This window comes from Gadus macrocephalus, chromosome 9 (assembly GCF_031168955.1).
Source record: "Gadus macrocephalus chromosome 9, ASM3116895v1".
Lineage (NCBI taxonomy): Eukaryota > Metazoa > Chordata > Actinopteri > Gadiformes > Gadidae > Gadus > Gadus macrocephalus.
The window spans coordinates 19,571,736-19,590,632 of NC_082390.1; the positions used below are offsets into that span (position 1 = coordinate 19,571,736).

The 18,897-nt window shown below is 48.8% G+C and overlaps 1 protein-coding gene across 5 annotated transcripts; it reads left to right on the plus strand.

Annotated features, from left to right (window-relative positions):
* Positions 1 to 578: 578 nt before the first annotated feature.
* On the plus strand, positions 579 to 18,767 carry zmp:0000001167 (protein phosphatase 1 regulatory subunit 12A). 5 transcript variants are annotated; one of them, XM_060061884.1, is made up of 25 exons: positions 579 to 978; positions 3,804 to 3,934; positions 4,280 to 4,398; positions 6,422 to 6,578; positions 6,821 to 6,965; positions 7,442 to 7,516; positions 7,623 to 7,702; positions 8,311 to 8,501; positions 8,997 to 9,100; positions 9,188 to 9,391; positions 9,682 to 9,764; positions 9,914 to 10,018; positions 10,261 to 10,353; positions 10,484 to 10,624; positions 10,951 to 11,041; positions 11,173 to 11,367; positions 11,465 to 11,570; positions 11,780 to 11,883; positions 12,058 to 12,117; positions 12,348 to 12,379; positions 14,137 to 14,200; positions 14,393 to 14,497; positions 14,587 to 14,637; positions 14,930 to 14,980; positions 17,057 to 18,767. In XM_060061884.1, exons 1-25 carry the CDS (start codon positions 700 to 702, stop codon positions 17,141 to 17,143), a joined length of 2,853 nt encoding a protein of 950 aa, XP_059917867.1. In that variant the 5' UTR covers positions 579 to 699; the 3' UTR covers positions 17,144 to 18,767. The 5 variants fall into 5 exon arrangements, with proteins under 5 accessions (XP_059917867.1, XP_059917868.1, XP_059917869.1 ...); XM_060061882.1 differs by having other exon boundaries at positions 580 to 978; positions 8,287 to 8,501; XM_060061883.1 differs by having other exon boundaries at positions 580 to 978; positions 8,287 to 8,501; positions 9,191 to 9,391.
* The last annotated feature ends 130 nt before the right edge of the window (positions 18,768 to 18,897 follow it).

The window sequence follows — 18,897 nt, forward strand, 5'->3', positions numbered from 1 at the left end:
CGCCCTTAACAGCATAATAACACATCCTTTAATATAGAACACGTTTCACATTAACAAAGCACAATGGGACCCATTTTTTCTTTATGCTTTAATAAAAGATAATAACAATTAATAAAAATTGTAATCAGGCTATACCTGACAGTTGACAACATTTAATTAATCAGGAAATGTAAATATGTACATAAGGCAAATAAAATATTTTTATCCTGGTAATTCTTTAAGGAATTCAACCCAGTTTCACATAATGCATTGGGAAACAGAACAGACAGCAGTACCTACAATGGTGTAGTAGGCTCCTGTCAAATTATAGGATTGGAGTAACCCGGGCGCGTGCGTGAACACACACACACACACACACACACACACACACACACACACACACACACACACACACACACACACACACACACACACACACACACACACACACACACACACACACACACACACACACACACACACACACACACACACACACACACACACACACACACACACGGTGTGTGTCACTCTTGATTACGTCACCCGGGCAGGCGACCAATCCCCGCTCGTCTAGGGCTGCCACACAGCTCAGTGAAGTATGTGGAAGTTTGTGTTTGTTCGCCAGGGGGCGCGTCCCGAGAAACACTCCGCACCGAACGACCCACTCGGTTCCTCCCGTACCATGAACTGAATCTGTCCGGGGACAGATCAGGGAAGATGGCGGCTACTGACCGTTCCCGGTCCGACGCTGCTAAGCAGCGACGGCAAGATCAGTTGCAGCGATGGTCGGGTTCAGAGACCGACCGTACGGGACCGGATACCAGGGAGACCTCGGTGGGAGGACCAGGGGCGCGGAGGGCCCGAGTGCGGTTCGCCCAGGGCGCCGTGTTTATGGCCGCCTGCTCCGCCGGAGACCAGGAGGAGGTGGCGGCTCTGCTGAGGCAGGGAGCCGACATCAACCACGCCAACATCGACGGGCTGACAGCGCTCCACCAGGTAGGAGGTTTATGCTGTCACTTTGGTCAACATGTCTACAAGTGGTCGAGCTTCTCCGAGTACCAGAACCACAGCTTCACTCCACCAAGGTAGCCCCCGTAGCTCCGAGGTTATTCAGACTATCAACTGCTCCAACTTCGGGAATGACATGGGAGCGGAAAAAAAAGTATTTTTGCCGCTCTGTTGTTTAAAATGTGTGCTTATGGTTGTGGAGGGTATTTCTACCACGGATGTGAGCCACAGTATCACTTCACACACTGGTTCTAGATTAGTCTGGCCTCTGATGCTGCGTCCCAGTGTCTGTGAGTCTTCATCGGATGGGGAGCGGAAGATTGCCGTGAATATGCTGTAAAAGTGCCAGCTCTAAGCGCGTTAAGTTGTGACCATATAAGTCCTCCGGCTCAATCCGTTTAAAACAGTGATAAACAGTCCTGTGCGTTTGTGATAGGCAGTGTTCAGTGGGCTTTCAAAGATAACGTTAAAGACAGTTATTCATAGACAACATTATCTCAGAATCTTCTGTTATTCTTCTGTTCAATAAATTGGTCTCCTATTTTTTCAACAGTCAATGAAAAATAAAAAGTAAGAGGTTTGTTTAGGACTTAATTGTTAATAATAACAACGCCACTACTTTGGATTGGGGAAAAAATGCTATTCTGTTATTCACAATTATTCGTAATAGCATCAAATAAGTATTTCAATGTTGTAATGCAGTGCAAGGAGGGACCCTTCAAGGGAGCCAAGCACAGAGGCACATCCCAACTTGGCTATGTTTCTCTCCACCATGTTACGGCCCAGCCTACGTTGGTTCGTCCCACCCCTCTCAGCTTCAGTCATAACATAGCAGAGCACCGTAGTCTGGACAGCATCACTGTCATATACGCCGGTTGTGATGCAGTATTTCCTTTGCTTTTAGGGTACTGCCTGCCATAAACACATTGCTATCTCCTCGCATACAATAGACGCACTGCCAGATGGAGCTGCACAATCAAATCACCAGCCCAGTGCAGTAGTGGCGCCATCGCAACCCAATTGAAACCACATCACACTCTAACTGCCCGTAAAAAGTGCAAATTCAGCTGTTGTTCTGTAATTTGTTTCCCTATACCTCTGCAACCATAATCTATTCATTATATTTTGATAAGTCTGTGTTTCCCTGTAAGGTTTCCTTTAGCACTTCAGAACTTTAGCTTCGGGTCATCCCATGAATGTGATTCATGTTCTGATGCGTCACCGGCGGTCCTTACAAGATGTTATTTTGTAGGCATTTCTCTGTTCGCCCAGCTGTACTGTACCCTGTCACCCAGTGTGGTCCCACTCCTGTTCTCCATCCCTTTCTCCCCTGTTGCTCACGTGTTGCCCGGCAACCAAAATTAAATATAGGCCCACACTCTATAAACTTTCCATCTCTTCTATCCAGAGTCTCTCTCTCTCTCTCTCTCTCTCTCTCTCTCTCTCTCTCTCTGCATCTCTCTCTCTCTCTCTCTCTCTCTCTCTCTCTCTCTGCATCGCTCTCTCTCTCTGCATCGCTCTCTCTCTCTCTCTCTGCATCGCTCTCTCTCTGTCTCTCTCTGCATCGCTCTCTCTCTGTCTCTCTCACTCTCGCACACTCCCTCTCCTCTTCGCCTCGTTCACTTTTTTTCTCTTTCTTTTTCTTCGTCTCTCTTTCTCCCTGCCAAATCCCCATGGAAGGGACATTAGGGATTTCAGATGAAGAAATGGAAAACATTCCTGGTGCTGCACAAGCCACTGTTGTCAATGGCCATTTCCACAATGACTCACTTGATGGCCCCGTGAAGGACTGCTAGAGGAGCAGTCAGGCACCCTCATAATGGCCAGTGTGTAATAAGAAGTGCTCGCTGTTCACTCCCCAGAGAATTCAGGCACATACTGGTTAAGAGTTTTTCTTTCTCCAAGGTATTGGCCCTGAGACGATTCCTATTGGTTGAGATCTTTTATTCACGCCCGTTGGCTAATTATCTAGCGTTATGAAGACGGACAAGGGCCTAAATAGCTTTGTGAGTAGTTTTAGATTTAGACCAAAAGAAAAGCTTCTTAAGGGGCTTAGGGCAGGGCTAATGGACACTGCTCTCGCGGGCTGCAGAATACTAGTCCAAAACCTACTCCACATCACAGCTTTGCATACGACCACGACCACCGTCTTTTGTTGTTAGAGGATCAACTGCATTTTGGCTAGTAAGCTTAGCCTATATACATTTAGATTGGGATGTTAAAGAGGGACTTGTGTGGTCTGTGTTTCTGTCTCCCAGAAACGTATTCAAGGGGTCTCTTCTTAAAGGTGCAATCCATCAAGTCAAACATTGCATTGGCTCATGCTCCAATAAAGGCATCACATGATGACAAACAACCAGTTGGCATCATGGGTATTATCTCGGGACGGTTCTTATTGCTGCATAGCCTCAGCTAGCCATGGGAAATGTGGTTTAGAGATACAAGTTCACCAATCCTGCAACAAAATAAAGTTAAACGCAAAACTTCGGGAGGCCTGGCAGAAAAAAAGACTCCTAATATAGAACGGTAAAAATAAGCACACAGAGACACAGAGTCCTTGTTCTGTTTCAGCACCTCCATGAAGTTCATTCAATTTTAACTACTGTCTACAGTGTTTAGAAATCAGGAATACCCCATAAAGCCGACCATGCGCTCTCATACATTGACATCCCCAAAAAGATGAAATGACAGTAAATAGAAGGAATATGCTATGTTGTTATATCCCCTGCAACTTATTTCAAATATCTATCCATAAACCTGTTGCTCTGACGGCGGTCCATGTTGTGATGCTGTGATGCTGGTGTTCTTCACAGGCCTGCATCGACGAGAATTCTGAGATGGTGCAGTTCCTGGTTGAGAGCGGGAGTGACATAAACCGAGGGGACAATGAGGGCTGGACCCCCCTTCACGCCGCCGCCTCATGTGGCTTCATCCAAATCACTAAGTGAGTGCCGCTTTTCAGCACATTAACGCGGCACCACGTTCTGCCGTGTGTGTGTGTGTGTGTGTGTGTGTGTGTGTGTGTGTGTGTGTGTGTGTGTGTGTGTGTGTGTGTGTGTGTGTGTGTGTGTGTGTGTGTGTGTGTGTGTGTGTGTGTGTGTGTGTTTATAGACCCAGTATTTATAGACCCTACCCTTGGGCCTTCCGTCGTTTTTTTTAGCATTCTCTAAAGCTTGATGAACATGACGTCAGTAGCATGTGTCGGATGATAAATGTGAAAAATAAATGTGATCATCACACATTTGAATGGTCAAATGCTTCAATGCGCTCTTTGTGATTCCCGCCGCAGGTACCTTATAGAGCAGGGTGCTCAGGTGGGGGCGGTGAACAGTGAAGGAGAGCTGCCTCTGGACGTGGCCACAGAGGACGCTATGGAGAGGCTGCTCAAGGGAGAAATCAAGAAACAAGGTAGAAAAACAGCACATCACTTCCTACTTTTGTGATTATCATTAAAGACATCAACAGATTAATTAACTTATCATATATTTTAATAGAGAGAAAGCTTTTGTCACAAATATGACTTTCTATGAACAATGCAGCTATCAATGCAGCTTGCATTACAACACAATATGGAAGTGAGGAAAAAATAGGTCTCAGTTTTATTTTATTTCTAATCTTTCTTTTCTATGTCATCAAAGAAAAAGCTGCTCTTGAATTAGAAGGAGTTCTTGTGTCTGGCTGTGAGTTTGCGTGCATGCTTTGCGTAGGCTTTCTTTCTTTCTTTCTTTCTTTCTTTCTTTCTTTCTTTCTTTCTTTCTTTCTTTCTTTCTTTCTTTCTTTCTTTCTTTCTTTTTCTTATTCTCTACAAACTTTGGGACCTATCTCCTTCCTCAATCTTTCACCTAGAGGCTTTAAAGAGATTTTAAAATATCCAGAATAGCTCGGAATCACTCGCTTCTTTTCAGATTTTTAAAATATTTAATACTTTTTGAGATATTCTACTTTTAAAATATTATCTTTTTTTTAACATGGGAGTCAATGGGAGAATACTTCAACTGTTTAAGACGTAACTAAATAAATGTTCAACCGTTTATCTTTGTTTAAACCATTTAACAAATCTACTCATTGGTTTCTTCAATTATAAACAGAATTTCGATATCATTTAAACTTTATTCAGAATCACAGTTTTAGTTTCATACCGGCTTTGTTTTCAGTTGGTCTCATTGATTCACGTTGACGCTGGAGCGTGATAACGTTCAGCAGTGTTGCCAGATTGGGCGGTTTTCCCACTATATTGAGCTACTTTTAATCACGCACCAGCTCGCTATTCTCTTAAAGACACACACACACACACACACACACACACACACACACACACACACACACACACACACACACGCACACGCACACGCACACGCACACACACGCACACACACGCACGCACGCATTTTTAGCAATGCTTTGCGCTTTTCATTCAGCGGTCACTTTATTTGTTTCCAACCATGTACTTTTTCTTAAATGGTGTGCATGTTTACATTGTTTACTCCATTTAGACTTTTGAACTTTTGTTCAAATCCCTTCATTTGATTTAAGCCATTTAACGTTTCTTTATGCATATATACGTATATATATATATATATATACTACAGCACTCACTGCATTTTCTGCAGGAAATGCATTTTCTAGTTGTTATTATTATGTAATATGAATACATCGATTTTTGGCTACTGCAATGCGTATTTTCGTTAAATTAAATGTGAGAATATTTAATTGTTGGCTAAACAAAGTGCTGGACATGTCACTTTTGTTAGTTGTCATAGTTTAGTAGCCATTAGTTTTGTATCTCTAAAAACACATTCTCTGATTCCCACTGGTCATTTAGTCAAATAAAACAGCACTGTGACAAATGAGCTCCACCGCTTTCTTTGCCCAACATTAGACTGAAGCTCTAAGCCTCTCACAGAAAAGGATCATAGAAATGAACTCAAAATAATAATCCCTAAATGGTGTCTATTTTAGGTCACAGAACATGGCTTCATCTGTACTGCTTCATACACACCTTGTAAATGATGATGTCTCGGCTTAGCCCAGCCTTGCACGGGGAATTCGTTATGCCAGAAATGAATGGGCTTTTCACATAGGTCAACAACCCTGTGCATTTGGCAACAAGCAATCTAATGAAGCGCCGTTCTTTTTTTTTTTTTGTCTCTGTAAGCGTTTCAAAGCTGAACTTTGCAACCGCAAGCTAATGACATGACATGTTTTATGTCCCACGAGCTTGTTAGCTAGCAGTACGTGGCCAGTGGTACCAGAGCCATAAATGGGCATATACTTACAAGATCTATGGCAGTGGATGTCACGTTGTACCGGCATGCTGGTTAAATGCTGTCTGTGGCTTCAAGTGTGTGTGTGTGTGTGTGTGTGTGTGTGTGTGTGTGTGTGTGTGTGTGTGTGTGTGTGTGTGTGTGTGTGTGTGTGTGTGTGTGTGGAGGCGTGGACATGGACCAGGCCCGTAAGCAGGAGCAGCGGGTGATGCTGCAGGACGCCACGGCGGTGCTGACGGGCAGTGGGAGCCTGGTGCCCCACCACAACACCAAGGCTACGGCCCTCCACGTGGCCGCCGCCAAGGGCTACATAGAGGTCCTCAAGTAAGGGCCCCGGGCCCACATGGCCTCACCACCACCTATCCATAAACCTGTTGCTCTGATTGGGCCTTCCATCCCGGCGCTCCGCATTGTGACGCTGTCCCGTTGGTGTTCCTCGGTGGTGTGGTGTCTTCGCTCTGTTGTTGTTGTTGTTGTTGTCTCTTTCTCTTTCCTTTTCCCTGTCTCTCTATCTCCCTGTCACTCTGTCTCCGTCTGACTCTCGCTGTGTGTGTTCCGGTGGGCAGGGTGCTGTTGCAGTGTGAGCTGGATGTGGACAGCATGGACGTGGACGGCTGGACGGCGCTGCATGCGGCCGCCCACTGGGGCCAGGAGGAGGTCTGCTCCCTGCTGGCCGACCACATGTGTGACATGGCGGCGGTCAACAACGTGGTAAGTCTGGCCTGCACCTACAGGGGCCCTCAGTGATGGTTTAGTCTCACACGTTTTGACATTTGAGCCAGTCTGCTATCAGACTCCAGAATATTAGTCTGAAGTTAATAGCAGATAAGCTTTAAGCGTGAAATGTAATGACAGCGAAACAACCTCCACCACCAGCATTGGTAATCCTTTCACGGTAGTGCTAAAACATCTTCTCCGGACAACCACATTCTTAGAAAGAGTCAAATCTGTAAAGGTTTCAAACCAACGCTGGGCAGAAACACACTAAAGTCCCCTTCTGAAAGCTCCATCTTCTCCTGCGACTAAACCTCTCTTTCTGGGTCTTCATCTCCGGGCCCGGGCTCTGGGCCGTCTCCCTCAAGAGGTTCTGCTCTTGCCTAGTTGGACTGCTGAGATCAGAGCTGGTTGAATGTGTGTCTCCCATGTGTCTCCAACGCTGTACCAACGCCGTGGTGACCCTGTTTTAGGGACAGACCCCCCTGGATGTGTCGGACGAGAACCTGGTTGGCACGCTGGAGGAGCTGCAGAAGAAGCAGAACGCAGTAAGTCTGCCCTCCCCCTGCGGCCGTCTCCAAATGGAGCATCGAGTTGGAGGCTCCCGTGTTTGTGACTTGCTGTGTTTACACCCGGTGTTCTGATCCGTTTCAGCTGCGCTCGGAGAGAGAGAAACAGAATCCTGTTATCGATATGATCTCCCCAATCACTGTGCCCCCCGTGCGACTGCGCAGGTCAGTGCCCGTGTGGTCTCTGTCGTTTTTTGTGTACGTGTGTGCATGTGTGCTTGTGTGTTTACGTCAATGGGTGTGTGTGTGTGTGTGTGTGTGTGTGTGCGACTGTGTGTTTCTGAAGGCATGCGCCAGTCGTTCTGCGGCAGTGCTGAATCGTACACATAGATCTTACAAGCGGTTTGCATGCGAGTATGATGGCAGCAGTGCCAGCGTTTTCGTGCACCACTCAAACCACCGTCAGATGCCAGGAGGCCCACACAAGCGGGTTTGGTGATCTAGCGATGCAATCACTAGTTGTTAATCAAAGAGGGTTAAACCTTGTCCAAACTACAAGTAAGGCGATCCTCAGCGGTGGATGGGTCCCGGGTCACACTGATCCTCACCCAGCTGGAGGTAAGCCGCTCCGGCGTACACATTGCGGGGCGCAGCGAGTTGCTATGCTATTAGCGACCCACTGGTCCACTCGGCTCACGCTCCGTCGCTCGCTCTAATTGGCTGCACATGGAATGACTGCCTTCACTTATTGGCTCTTGCATGTCACTGTTTTTGTGTGTCTGGTGCGCTCCGTCTTGGCCCCGCCACAGGACCTCAATCTCTCGTATGAGCAGCAAGGAGAAGATCTGCCTCCACGAGCGCGAGAAGCACCCGCCGCCTGCCCTGCGCAGCACCCCGGCCGAGGAGGAGGAGGAGGAGCCGCCGCCGCCGCCGCCGCCCGCCGCCCCGGGCCCGGGCCAGGCCAAGGCCTCCAGCAGCTCCAGCTCCGAGGAGGAGAGCGAGTCGGAGAGCGACGCCGAGTCGGGTGAGCGCCGCCCTAGTGGTGAACGGTGCGGCGTCTCGAGCGCAGGGTGGATTTATTTTTTTCCTTTTTTTATTGGTGTTTTACTTAATAGAAAAAGTAGTTACTGAAATTATTTCAACATGTTTTTTCCAATAAACGGACACACGAAGAATAGAAGGAATATAAAAATTGTGTCGACGAATACAAGCGAACTAAATGTTTAGATACAAATAAAATGAAAAATTATCTATATATTTATAGATATTTCCAATGCACACACACCCATCTGAAAAAACTGTCTTCATGGTAATTACTGTTAGCACTGCAGAGTAATATTGGGTAATCAAAGAGCAAGTTAGGAAAAATATTACTAAACTGGCCATAACCAGCAGCGGGCTTCATGGGGGTACACTTTGGAACTGCCATTTCTCTACATGGTCAAAGAGGGGTTGCCATATTCTGAAATATGGATTGATCTTGAATTATTTTTTTCTGCTGTCGTTGGCGCCGCTCTAGAGAAAGCCAAAAATCGAGAAATCATCAACAACTTGAACAATAAACACAACTCCGGAGGTCTTCTCGCTACCTCCACGTCCACTTCAGGAATCCCGGCCAAAAAGGTAACGACACATCGCGCATGTTTCGCACACCGACGTGGAAGCCTCGAGGAGCGAACCTCAGCTTTAAGTCTGCGGTGCTTTGTCCAGCAGGAACCAAGCAAGTCCCAGTCCCAGTCCACCGAGGCCCCCGGCTCCTGGAGGACGTCCCTGCGGAAGGCGGGCAGCTCGGTGACTCTGGGCTCCGCGGGGGGGTCTGACCCCAGTCAGGACCCCCCCAGGCCCCTGGACTCTGGCCTGGGCATGACCCGCTCTGCCTCCAGCCCCCGCCTCAGCTCGGAGGCCGAACCCAAGGTAAAGCCTCGACCCCAGAGGGGGACACGCGTTGAGTGTCATCTGAAATGTCCCGTGAACAACGGTCCCGTTCGCTGCTCCTCCTCCCAACCACGGGGACATGATCAGGGAATGTGTTGGAAGGAGAAACAGGGGAGTAGGAGGGGAAATCATTCATAAGGCTGGAAGACAACGGTTGCATTTGAAATCCAATCAGGCTTTATCAGGATGACGATGTCGAAACAAATATCTGCCGTCTTAACCGATATTAAAACGAGCTGACGGAAGTCGTCCCGATGTGTCACTCACAGGAGCCCCGGTTGGCACGGGTCACGCCCACTCCGTCCCGCCGCCTCTTCAGTATACCCGATGCAAACGCTGACAACTCCAGCAGGTGTGTTTTTGTGTGTGTGTGTCTACGCTTGTGTGCGGTCAAGTCAGCATGTTTGTACTTGTTTGTCGGTTTTTGCCACTGCATACGTTTGTATCACTGCAGTGTGTCACTCCCCCATCCCCCATCACCCTGTCACCATATCTCTTCAGCTGGCTCAGCCGTAGCTCCTCGTACTCCCGGCGCCATCATAGTCAATTAGGAAGTGACCTCACAGGAAGTGATCTCACTAGCTCCAACCCCGCCTTGCCACGCAGGTTAGTTATTTACCCCTACATCCCCCACCACCCCCAACCGTGCATTTGTGCCATGTGATGTCATGCGCCAACGTGTGTGTTGTTGTGAATTCTCACAGAGCTTATTGGGTTTGCCACAAAGAAAGAAGAATGTTTTGAAATGGTTGCCACGTATTTGTGATGTCGCTCTCCCCCCATTGTTTTTAATCTCATTGGTGGCCGTGTGTGTGGGTACTTGGGGTGGATTTCGGTTTCACTTTCAGTTCATCTTACGGAAGGAGACTGGATGACTTCACCACGACCTCAGCTTCACTAGGATCTGCCTCTGTGGGACTGGGGCGCCTCAACAACCCGAGGTAGGCCGGGGTCACATGGGATAATATGCCACTCACATCAGCACACAACCTACAACACATCCACAATTCTTCTCGATTCGTCTCTCTCTGACCTTTGTTTAAAATCCCTCCCTTCTCACTCCTCCTGTAGAAACTCTCAGGAAGCGACTGAAAAGAAGGAGCAGGAGCCGGTCCCCACGCCCGCCTCCTCCACCTCCACCTCCACCACCACCACCAGCAGCTCCTCCAGCACTACAAACGCAGGCGACACAGATGGCAAGCAAAGGCGCAAGTGAGTTGGGGCCGCAGCCCCTCTGGGGGACCCTGTGGTTTACCGTTGTTTACAGCAGCCCCAAACAAAGGGCCCGCGAAGAGCTAGCATGGGGCGGGGAGTAGCTCGGTAGGTAGAGTTGGTTGGCGGGTAACCCGGAAGGTTGCTAGTTCGATCCCCGGCTCTGGAGTGTCGAGGTGTCCCTGAGCGAGACCCCTCACCCTGACTGCTCCTGAGGAGCTGATTGGCGCCCTGCGTGGGCTGACTCCGCCGTCGGTGTGTGAATTGAATGGTCGTCTTGTCGCTTTGGATAAAAAGCGTCAACGTGACGTCCCGCTCCTCCCCAGGTCCTATCTGACGCCGGTGCGGGACGAGGAGGCGGAGGCCCAGAGGAAGGCCCGCTCCCGACACGCCAGGCAGTCCCGTCGCTCCACCCAGGTACCGACCTTTGACCCCCCCCCCCGCCGCCTTGGTGGTTCGTCTCGAATCATGTTGTGTGTGTGTGCGCGCGAGAGAGGGGGTGTGGATGTCTGTTTCATAAAAATGTTTGTCTTTGTTTTCCTATCCAGGGGGTCACACTGACGGACTTGCAGGAGGCTGAGAAAACGATAAAAACGGACAACAAAGAGAGGGAAAAGAAAAAGGAGGAGGAGGAGAAGGAGAAGGAAAGAGAGAAGGAGAGAGAGAAGGAGAAGGAGCGAGAGAGAGAGAAGGAGAAAGAGAAAGAAAAGGAGGCAAAACTGAAAAAGGCAGGAGAAGAAGGGGTGAGAAGTGCATTTAAAAAAAATAATGTTTTTAACAGAATTCAGCATTTAGCATTTAATACTAATACAGCTAAATGCTGGCCTCCTGTTCCAACAGGAATTAAGCTGGAGGTCTCGCAATGCCAGTCTGCAGAAGTCGGACCTCCTGGGCCTGACGCAGCCTGCCGGGACCACTCCTCGACCTCCATTATCTGACAGGAAAGGTAGAGTCTCTCTCTCTGTGTGTGTGTGTGTGTGTGTGTGTGTGTGTGTGTGTGTGTGTGTGTGTGTGTGTGTGTGTGTGTGTGTGTGTGTGTGTGTGTGTGTGTGTGTGTGTGTGTGTGTGTGTGTGTGTGTGTGTGTGTGTGTGTGGATGGAGCTATTGCTTTGCGAGACCATTATCTTGACCAGCGAGCTCGGGTTGTGTCCCCAGAGGTCAAGGCGATGGCGGGGGAGAGCGAGACGGACCGCTGGGCCAGGGAAAGCAGGGAGCGGAGACGAGCACGAGCCAGGAGGAGAGCCCAGCGTGCCGGAGAGGTGAGCGCTCACGTGGCTCCTCAACGGGCTCCGATCCCCTTACTCCTCATTCAGCGGTCTGGGAGCAGAACGCTGGCCGGGAGAGGGGGAAGGTCTAAAAGCTAACCCTGAGCTCAGCGGAAGAGATTCAGTGAGAAAAGAGAATGACATTCTCCGCTATTTCTGTCCCTACAGAGTGACGACAATGAGCCTAGTGGGGAAGAGGAGTTCTCAGGCAGTGGGCTGGATCCACAGGTGGGTGTGTGTGTGTGTGTGTGTGTGTGTGTGTGTGTGTGTGTGTGTGTGTGTGTGTGTGTGTGTGTGTGTGTGTGTGTGTGTGTGTGTGTGTGTGTGTGTGTGTGTGTGTGTGTGTGTGTGTGTAGGTGTGTGTGTGTGTGTGTGTGTGTGTGTGCGTGTGTAGGTGTGTGTGCGTGGTTGACCATCTAGGAGGACCTGAAACTGAAACTTTTTCTGTGTATTTACAGACAGGCCGCCCTTTGATCCCCGTGATTCCCAGGTAAGACTCTGCCCTTCTTCACCGGCTCTACTTTCTAATTACCGCCACACTTTTTACGTTTTACACTCTCGTTTCTGGGATTGTACGAGCAAAAACCATGCCAAGTGTCATACATCTGATATTTTGAATGTATTTGAAAATAGCATACATTCATAAGGCAGCTCAACAGGTATGTTTAGAGTCCCTTTACCGCTTTACTAAGGGCGTATTCACACCAGGAAAGTCCTAAATTGATCATTTTGGTCCGGACCAAAACGCACTGTTTATTTAAATTTATATGTTGGCGTCTGCCCAAATATCCAAAAGACATTTCGTCTTCTCTTCGCTCCATGTTGAGCCACAACTCATTTTTAACGGGTCTGATAACGTGACGTTGATCTTTGAATTTACCGCTAATCAAACAAGATAAATAAACAAGCAGCAATGGGAGCCTGTTGCGTCCAAAAAGGTATATTAGTTTTAGAACTGGGTCGGACCGAGCGCGGTCGTTTTCACATCTCAAGCGCACCGCACCAGGGTTTGTTTGGAAGCGAACCGAGACCACCTCTCCGGCTGGGTCTCGGTTCGGCTGTTTGGTCCGCCCCAGAGTTCGATGGTTTGTATTCACACCAGCCCAAAAGGTCCGCACCAGTGATTTTTTTGGTTTGGTTCGAACCAAACAAGGCAGGTGTGAATACGCCCTTAGTCTCAAAAAGAACCACTGCAGCCTACTATCTACCTCGTTCAAATTATAACAAAGTCCAATTTATTATTCTGGCAAATCGTGAAAAAAAAAAAAAAAAAAAAGATTTGGGAAATTAATGAGTCATCTGAAGAAACAAGTTGAGAGCTGTTTCCCTAAAAAGGTCTTTCAACAAGGAAATCTATGTCTCTTTTCCACTGTGTTCGCGCGCGCACACACACACACACACACACACACACACACACACACACACACACACACACACACACACACACACACACACACACACACACACACACACACACACACACACACACACACACACACACACACACACACACGGCCCTGTTTGACGCGGGCGATGCAGGAAAATGAGTTATATCTCCACTGCGTCTTTGATGTCCGAGGAAGGGCTTAACGCACGATGTAGTTTAGTCTGCACGCGTATTAGCCTTGATTTAACAAACGTCCAAGAGACCGTCTAAAGAGACCATGGCTGAAATTAGATTGGCATTGCTGGTTAGCCGCCACTCTGTTGATGTTCCAAACTAACTGAATTAAGAGCCGTCACTAGTCTCAAATACTAGCAAGAGTATCTACAACAAGTGCTTTTTGTTACAGCTGTTATTGAAATGATCTGGTCTCCATTTGCAGAAGCTCTTTATTTATTTACCCCTTGCTTCTAGTAAAAGGCAGATGCTAAAGTGTTGATAACAGGATCCATGCTCGTTACGTCTGTGTCTGTGTTACGAGACGCACACGTTCTTCCACTGAGGTCACTTCAGTACAGCTGGTTTTCCAGTTCTCTGGCCCTGTCCTTCTGAAAGAACTGGAATTGTTATGAGTCAACGACGGCCCCCTATACTGTATGGGACAGCGTGGACCTGAGGCGGACTGCACACAGAGAAATGTACCGAGTTCATTTGAGGGGTGACCTATGTGGGACTACGCTGTTCAGGGTGATGGGGTGGGAGGGGCAATTCGTCATGCCTCAAAAGTCTTGTTCCACATACATAAAGTCTGGTTGGAAGAATGATGTTCACAGGCATGCTCATCTCCTCTCCCTTCCACAAAGGTCAAACTTATCCTGTAACGACTGCAGCCAGGGGGCTGCGTCTGAAGCAAAGGACTATAAGAAGGTGAGCAATGAGAAAACAAAAACCTATCACGGCCTCATCGTCCCCCCCATCCTGTGTTAAGTTATTCACTGTGTGTGTGTGTGTGTGTGTGTGTGTGTGTGTGTGTGTGTGTGTGTGTGTGTGTGTGTGTGTGTGTGTGTGTGTGTGTGTGTGTGTGTGTGTGTGTGTGTGTGTGTGTGTGTGTGTGTTCAGTTGTTTGATGAGGTCTCCAGGGAGAACAGCCACCTCCAGTCCCAGCTGCAGGACACCCAGAGGATCGTGAGCCAGACCAGGGTGGATCTGGAGAAGGCCACGCAGGTACCACTGGTGAACCGCGAGTGGACCGCTGGGTGTTCTCCTCCATCTCCTTCCCATCTCAACAATATACTTTTCTTTCTTCCCACCAGAGGCAGGAGCGAATCAGTGATTGTTCAACCCTGCTGGATCTGGAGAAAAAGGTAGTGTGTGTGTGTGTGTGTGTGTGTGTGTGATTGGGCTTTGCGTGTGGGGTTTGTGTTTGAAGCATTGCTCCACTCTCGATGCACCCCCTTGCTTTCATTTTATGGCTCTCACACTTTGACTCTTCTCCCCTTTCCCTCTTCCTCACCCCACTGATTGTTCCCTTCTCTTCGTTTCCACCTATTATTTTTTACCTGCTGCCTGTCCCCTCCCCCCCCCCCCCCTCACCCTCACCCCCATCACCCCCCCCCCCCCACTACACCATCTCCCCCCCACCCCCATGCATCTCAGGAGCGGAGGATGTTGGAGCGCCGTGTGGCAGAGCTGGAGGAGGAGCTAAAGGTGAGAGAGATGTAGAGAGACATAGAGAGAGAGTGTGTGTGTGTGTGTGTGTGTGAGAGAGAGAGAGACACATAGACATAGAAAGAGAGTGTGTATGAGAGAGAGAGAGAGAGAGAGACACACATAGACATAGAGAGAGTGTGTGTGAGAGAGAGAGAGAGACAGAGAGAGAGAGAGAGCGCGTGAGAGAGAGAGAGGTAGATGAAAAGAAAGCATGTGAGAGAGAGAGAGAGAGAGAGAGAGAGAGAGAGAGAGAGAGAGAGAGAGAGAGAGAGAGAGAGAGAGAGAGAGAGAGAGAGAGAGAGAGAGAGAGAGAGAGAGAGAGAGAGAGAGAGAGAGAGAGAGAGAGAAACTGTGAGAGAAAGAGAAGTAGATGGAGAGCGAGCATGAGAGAGACAGGGAGAGGGAGGGAGGGAGATAGAGGAGCAGAAGCCTTCCTAGTCCTCCAGTCGATCACTTTGCATACTGCAGCACGATGAGCCTCTCTTTAGCATGTGCATCCCCGTGTTGTGGCCCTGCTCTACACACCAGGTCGATGTGGAACAAAGGTCACTCAGATAAGATTAATTTTATTAACCCAAGAGGGGAATGTGGAGATTTTATATCTTTATTCCGTTGACTCGTCACCGGAGGCTAGCTGTTAAATGTTAATGCTGTCATGGACCACAGGTCAGTGCGTGCTTTGGGCCCGGGCTCATAAACAGCCTAATTGAAAGGTGTTTTTATTTTTTCTACGGACCTGACGTCTTTCGTAGCTTAGCTCAACATTGTCTTAACTTTTGAAACCACCCTTTGGTTGGATAGTAGGATAACTGATTTTCATTTTCCGTATTTTCACTTCCAAAGTTTGCGTTTCTTCTTGGTTTCACGGAATGCTGATTGATTGTGATGATGGTCGAGGCTGAAGTGCAGATCGCTCAGATCCGTGGCGAGGTTCAGTCAAATTGAGTAAACAAGCAGAGAGCCGCTACACCCTGCTCATGTTTCAGCAGAACCATCGGGACCCGTCAGTAGGGGCTGGTGGTTTCCAGGCGTACAGACAGAGAGAGGAACACTGCGCTGTGGCTCCTGGGCATGTCTGACCCAGGAGCATCATCTGACGGTCACGATGTCGGCTCCTGTTTGTTTCAAAACCTAGTTCGCCCCACTTCAAATGCGACTGCAACATTGCTTTTGGAGGATGAAGCCCTCCACGATGTGACCTTTTCCCCGTGGCCGTCTTGCTTGTGTGTGTCGGTGTGTGTGTGCTGCTTTTGGGGAGTGAGTTTCAAACTGATGGAACCGTCCCCCCGTGGGCCTAGTGTGTTCTGCTCCACGTGAATGTTGAGGATAAGTCTGATGTGAAGTGAAGAATAGGCCATGTCAGACGCCTGCGCTCTTATAAATAACAAGGCCCTACGGAGCGATGGATCGATTATTATATTATGACGTCAAAAACAATCGAAAGGTAGGCTGCCCTGAAACGGTTTGCAGGATGCTGGTTTGAAGTGTGACGGCTGAGATGTTATCAGCCGTCATTTGTGTAGCCATAGCAACCCTTCTTATTGCGTATGGATAAACGTGATGCCTTCCAATATAATTATACAAATTTATGATGTAAAGATTGTACGTGGAAGGATGAACAATGCACAACGATTTTTTCATTTGAATTGATTGAATAATTTAGATCAGGTGTTCTCCACTCACTGCTGGCGCCGCCTCCACTGTGTGGAACTTCTACTAAGTCCAGACTTGATTAGTTTGTGATGCCCCGATCGTGGAGCGGGCTATTGAGGTCTGTACCAGCTGCACGATGCCTCCTCATTTGCAGAAAAAACTTCTGAAGACCCTCCTATCCCCGGGTGAATCTCATGACCGGCCCTGTGTGCTTTGTTTCCTTTTAGCTGTCATGTTCTCCGCTGTCGTTGTTCAACATTCATATAGTTACATTTGCACCCGCTCCAAACGTACCGACTCTGGAGGGAAGCCAAGCTACCGTGACTGAAGCTGGCGGTGAGGCTCGTGGACGGCTGACCCTCCACGAGGAGGGGTCTGTCTGGGCGGTGGTCTAACCGCTCTCCCTGTCTGCCCCCCCAGGTGCTGGGGGACCTGAAGGCCGACAACCAGCGCCTGAAGGACGAGAACGGAGCGCTGATCCGCGTCATCAGCAAGCTCTCCAAATAGGAGAGAAGAGAGCGAGAGGAAAGGGCGAACGGCACGAGAGACATCAGGGAACCTCCCCCACCACCCTCCTCCTCCTCCCTGTTCCCCTCCCCCTCCTCCTCTCCTTTATTCCCTCCTGTGACACATTCCTCTTGAGTGCCAAATAGTGAGAGGCGCGTGTGCGGGGGGGGGGGGGGGGGGGGGGTGTGGAGGGGTAAAGCAGTAGATGATGACAATAGCTCCACACGGGATGCGAGGCCTCTCTAGAACTCTCAAGAAGAAGGGAGATTGGTGGGAGTTTGTTTGTTTTTGGTTGTTTTGGTTGTTTTTTTTCAGTGTGTGTGCCTTTTTTTTTTTTTTTTTTATGAACGTTTTCACAGCAAGATCGGTGTTATGATGAAGGCCTGTGGCGTGGCCACGCGCTCCCTCAAAAGAAACACCAGACTTGACAATGGCCAAATACTACGGCTTGTGAAACACACACACACACACACACACACACACACACACACACACACACACACACACACACACACACACACACACACACACACACACACACACACACACACACACACACACACACTCACTCTATGTTTAGGTGCGTGGCGGAGACACCTAAGCGAGCGTGCGTTCTGCTATAGCCTCTATGCGTATTCCACAAGCACTCTTGGCAACTGGGGCCTTATAGCTCCCACTTAGTATTTATATTATATGAATATATCTATTTTGTGAACACAAAATGAAGCGTGATAATTGTAAACGTCCCCCCACCACCTGTTCATGAACCCCCCCCCCCCCCTCTCCAAAACACACACACTCCCCCCATCTCTACTCCGCTCTGCTCGAATGGCTCTTAGGTCTAATGAAGTGTCCCTCTAGATTCCCTGAACAGTCACCAATCAAAAAGGCACATTCAGGTGAAACCTTTTATCTTTAGACGAACGAATATGTCCGGGAACTAGGAGGAGGTGTAGGACCCTCGCGTTGGGTGACTCCATTCCACTGGCAACTGTTTGAACCCGCCTACCTCTCCACCCATGCGCTCCACCCCCCCCCTCCCTCCCCCACGCACACACACGTTTTTTTGTTTTGTGTGACGACATGCATACACACTCCATTCTCTTTTTAAAGTGACCACAAACTCAGGTCAGTCAACCACAGCACTTTACTCAGGGCGCCAGCGGACGCACCCCCCCCCCCCCCCCCCCCCCCACCCCTGTGGGACTGCCCACCCTCCACCAGCCCTCCCCAGACCCCGGTCCTGATGAGTGCAGCCCCTTCGCTCAGCCTGTCTTTGGGTGGGGGGGGGGGGGGGGGGGGGGAAGCAGACATTTCATGCCAACCTCAGTCGAAGGCTCAGAGTGCACAAAGCTAAGGTTGCTTTTCCACAAAAGCCTGTATGCTATGCATTGTTTTAATTCCAGTTGATTAAAAGAGGAATATATATATACATATATATTTCTTTCACGGTCATTTGCTCTCCTTTCCAGAGGGATATGTAAAGGAGCATGTCTACAGCGTCGGCCATCTTGACCGATGCCCTTTTGAATTTAGGTTTCAGTCAGACTCCCCTATTTTCTTCACGTGTTATTTTTCTAATATGATGTGAATGTCCGCACCCTAATAAAGAAAAAAAAGTGTTTGCAGAGTTGTCCTGGTCAATCTTTTTATAGAAGGAAACTTTGTTCTTCGCTGTCAGGGGCCTTCAAAACTCATATTTATCATGCAAAGCATGGCGCTATAACTGGTCCCAGTCCTGGCCTGGGACCCCT

Excerpts from the sequence above, each read along its gene's own strand:
- zmp:0000001167 (XM_060061882.1), top strand. The coding sequence starts at position 700 with ATGGCGGCTACTGACCGTTCCCGGTCCGACGCTGCTAAGCAGCGACGG. Across the intron at positions 9,101-9,187 it reads CAGGAATCCCGGCCAAAAAG|CAGGAACCAAGCAAGTCCCA; the intron begins GTAACGACACAT and ends TGCTTTGTCCAG. Across the intron at positions 11,042-11,172 it reads AGTCCCGTCGCTCCACCCAG|GGGGTCACACTGACGGACTT; the intron begins GTACCGACCTTT and ends TTTCCTATCCAG.